At 40.6% G+C, this 3,900-nt stretch overlaps 1 protein-coding gene across 1 annotated transcript in view; it reads left to right on the plus strand.

The window, feature by feature from the left end:
• The window catches only part of LOC104746197, a 7,621-nt gene extending 3,739 nt beyond the window's left edge, over window positions 1-3,882 (plus strand). The window contains exons 6-14 of the mRNA XM_010467616.2: window positions 70-246; window positions 351-1,583; window positions 1,748-1,919; window positions 2,265-2,483; window positions 2,581-2,718; window positions 2,826-3,060; window positions 3,153-3,212; window positions 3,318-3,389; window positions 3,478-3,882. Of these exons, the coding sequence (XP_010465918.1) occupies window positions 70-246; window positions 351-1,583; window positions 1,748-1,919; window positions 2,265-2,483; window positions 2,581-2,718; window positions 2,826-3,060; window positions 3,153-3,212; window positions 3,318-3,389; window positions 3,478-3,618 (2,447 nt within the window). The 3' untranslated portion in view covers window positions 3,619-3,882. The remainder of the gene's footprint in view (window positions 1-69; window positions 247-350; window positions 1,584-1,747; window positions 1,920-2,264; window positions 2,484-2,580; window positions 2,719-2,825; window positions 3,061-3,152; window positions 3,213-3,317; window positions 3,390-3,477) is intronic.

The raw sequence follows: 3,900 nt of genomic DNA on the forward strand, positions 1-3,900 counted from the left end.
CAGTTGATACCAATACCATATGCTATGAGGATCCAAGATGCCAATTAAGGATGTTGGCTAACTTATAATGCTTGCAGGTGCTACCCCTTGCACGAAAGAACTTCAGCTTTAAAAGACAACAAGAACTTCTCTATCAAAGTCTGTGTATAATGCCATTGAGACTAATTGAACGAGTTTTGCCATGGTTGACGGCATCATTAACAGAAGAGGAAGCTAAGAATTTTCTGAGGAACTTGCAAGCTGGAGGTGTACAATCTACCATACATTTAAAAATAATGAATTTTAACCTTTTTTCAAATTATTAGTTACTCACAGTTTTGCAAAATTACATGGTTTCCTTGTGGTTTCAGCACCTAAATCGGATGTTGCTCTCGTTACTCTTTTCTCTGGTTGGGCATGCAAAGGACGCAAAGCCGGGGAATGCTTGTCTCCAAACGGGAATGGTTTATGCCCTGCTAAAACACTAAGCAACATTAAAGAAGTCAACCTTCAGTCATGTAATGGTTGTACGTCTGCGCCATGCGCGAGTAAGAGTATACAATCGTGTTGCCAGCATCAGGATGAAAGGCCTGCTAAGCGAACTGCTGTATTGTCTTGTGAAAAAAAGGCCACCACTCACTCGTCAGAAGTTGCAAATGGGTGCAAGCCATCTGAAAATGGTAGGTCATGCTGTGTTCCAGATCTTGGAGTCAACAATAACTGTCTGGAACTTGGTTCTCTTCCAGCAGCGAAAGCTATGAGATCTTCTTCGCTAAATTCTGCTGCGCCCGCTCTTAATTCCAGCCTCTTTATTTGGGAAATGGATAGCAACAGCTTTGGTACTGGACATTCCGAGCGGCCAGTTGCTACAATATTCAAGTTTCATAAGGCCATTAGCAAAGATCTGGAGTTTCTTGATGTTGAATCTGGAAAGCTCATTGATTGCGATGAAACATTTATTCGTCAATTCATTGGTCGGTTTCACCTACTCTGGGGTTTCTATAAGGCACACAGTAATGCTGAAGATGATATCCTATTTCCAGCGCTGGAATCAAAGGAGACGCTTCATAATGTCAGTCACTCTTACACACTCGACCATAAACAGGAGGAGAAGTTGTTTGGAGATATTTATAGTGTCCTTACGGAACTTGCAATTCTTCACGAGAAGTTACAGAGTGATTCTATGATGGCTGACATAGCTCAAACTGACACTGTTCAGACTGATATTGATAACGGTGACTGCAAGAAGAAGTACAATGAACTGGCTACAAAGCTACAAGGGATGTGCAAATCCATTAAAATCACATTGGATCAGCACATTTTCTTGGAGGAACTGGAGCTATGGCCTCTATTTGACAAACACTTCTCCATTCAAGAGCAAGACAAGATTGTGGGTCGTATAATCGGAACGACGGGTGCTGAAGTTCTTCAGTCTATGTTACCATGGGTGACGTCTGCCCTTTCTGAAGATGAGCAAAACAGAATGATGGATACCTGGAAGCAGGCAACCAAGAACACAATGTTCGATGAATGGCTCAATGAGTGCTGGAAAGGATCACCTGACTCATCCTCAACAGAAACAGCCGAACCTAGTCCACAGAAAGGTAAAAGCAGTCACTTAACTTTATTTCACCAGCTTAATATCGAGATAGTTTAATGTAACCTTAGTTGTTTCTGCTTTTGACTTCATAATTCATACTTAAGCTGGCTGCTGTAGTTTCTCTGTGCCAAGTTTGATTTGCTTATGTCAAGTTCGTTTTCCGTATAGATAATGATCATCAAGAAATCTTGGACCAAACTGGTGAACTATTTAAGCCGGGGTGGAAAGATATTTTCCGCATGAATCAGAACGAACTAGAGGCTGAAATCAGGAAAGTTTATCAGGATTCAACACTTGATCCGAGGAGAAAAGATTATCTTGTACAAAATTGGAGGACCAGGTCAGATTTGTTTCGCTATTTACATGCATGGAACCTTTATTCCACATTTTCATGCATACCTGAATCAGACTTAAAACCCCCGATAGATAATACATTTCCCTGTATTACTTGAAATGTTTTTCCGCAAAGTGGAAGAGTATAAGGGGTGCGTCTTTCCCAGTTTCCTAATCCGAAATGATCCCCTCAGTTTGTTTACCCCTGTGTATGTATATGTGTGTGCTTCATTGATTGAACAATCTTCTGAACTATAGTGAACCTAAAATCTCATTCACATGTCTCTCATACCTGGATACTGTTTGTTCTAGAGTGACATTTATTTAAATTATCTGTTGGTGCTTTTATCAGTCGATGGATTGCGGCTCAGCAAAAATTACCTAAGGAAACAGAAACTGCATTAAATGGGGATGTTGAACTTGGATGTTCCCCGTCTTTTCGAGATCCTGAGAAGCAGATATATGGATGCGAGCATTACAAGCGTAACTGCAAGCTTCGAGCTGCCTGTTGTGATCAGTTGTTTACTTGTCGGTTTTGCCATGACAAAGTTAGCGACCATTCCATGGATAGGTAAGATCTTATGCCAATCTCCCTTGCTTAGATTACAACTCCCTTCTTTTTTCTTCTGTTCTCAATGATATGATTTTGTATCTGGAACACTTAACAGAAAATTGGTGACGGAAATGCTCTGCATGCGGTGCCTCAAGGTGCAACCTGTTGGCCCCATCTGCACAACGCCATCATGTGACGGATTCCCAATGGCAAAGCACTATTGCAGTATTTGCAAACTTTTCGATGATGAAAGGTAAGCAAAAACCCAACAGTTTGATGCATAAACGTATCAATTTACCACTGTCAGAAACCAAACTTGAGAAGCTTTTCTAACCTTCGGAAACTATTATCTGCCTTCAGGGCTGTTTACCACTGTCCATTCTGCAACCTTTGCCGGGTCGGGGAGGGACTGGGAATTGATTTCTTCCATTGCATGACATGTAACTGTTGCCTGGGGATGAAATTAGTAAACCACAAGTGCCTCGAGAAGAGCCTCGAGACAAATTGCCCCATCTGCTGCGAGTTTCTTTTCACATCGAGTGAAGCAGTTAGAGCCTTACCATGTGGTCACTACATGCACTCAGCTTGCTTCCAGGTTTGGAAATCTCTCTTTCTGTTACTAAACTCGTTTGTTTTGATTTATCACCTTAAATCAATACACTTACTGTTACTCCGTTTTTTTTTCAGGCTTACACTTGCAGCCACTACACATGTCCAATCTGTGGAAAATCATTAGGAGATATGGCGGTAAGATGATTCCCGCCCTTCAAAAGCGTGATATGCAAATCACATCACAACAAATATTGTTCACTGAACTTATATTCTCTTTTGTTTCTTTTGCAAACTCCACAGGTTTATTTCGGTATGCTTGATGCACTGTTAGCTGCAGAAGAACTCCCAGAAGAATACAAAAATCGCTGTCAGGTGAGAAACACTAAAAACTGCTGCTCCTTGAAAATCTCTTTTACTCTTTGTCATTTCAATTATTGACACGCATACACAAATGTTTCAGGACATTCTATGTAATGACTGTGAACGCAAAGGAACGACACGGTTCCATTGGTTGTACCATAAATGCGGCAGCTGCGGTTCTTACAATACCCGTGTGATCAAGACCGAAACAACTCCCCCAGACTGCTCAACCTCATCCTGAGAACACTGTGAGAGGATTCACTCTTTTTTTTTTTTCTTCTTAAATTCGGGTATTACTTTCTGTTTCGCACAACAACAATGTGGAGAAGGTTTGATAACCAAAATGCCCGTTGATAGAATTTTTTTTAATTTGTATAGTCTCCTGAGATATTAAGATTTTGAAAAGAGTCTTATTTAGGTTACCATACATTTTAACTCGTTTGTTTCTAAAACATCCCAATACCATTTCTTTCACATTCACATATCCGATATTTGTTTTTCCGTAAGCTGACACTTTTTTCTT

Source organism: Camelina sativa, chromosome 15, assembly GCF_000633955.1.
Source record: "Camelina sativa cultivar DH55 chromosome 15, Cs, whole genome shotgun sequence".
NCBI classification, from domain to species: Eukaryota; Viridiplantae; Streptophyta; class Magnoliopsida; order Brassicales; family Brassicaceae; genus Camelina; species Camelina sativa.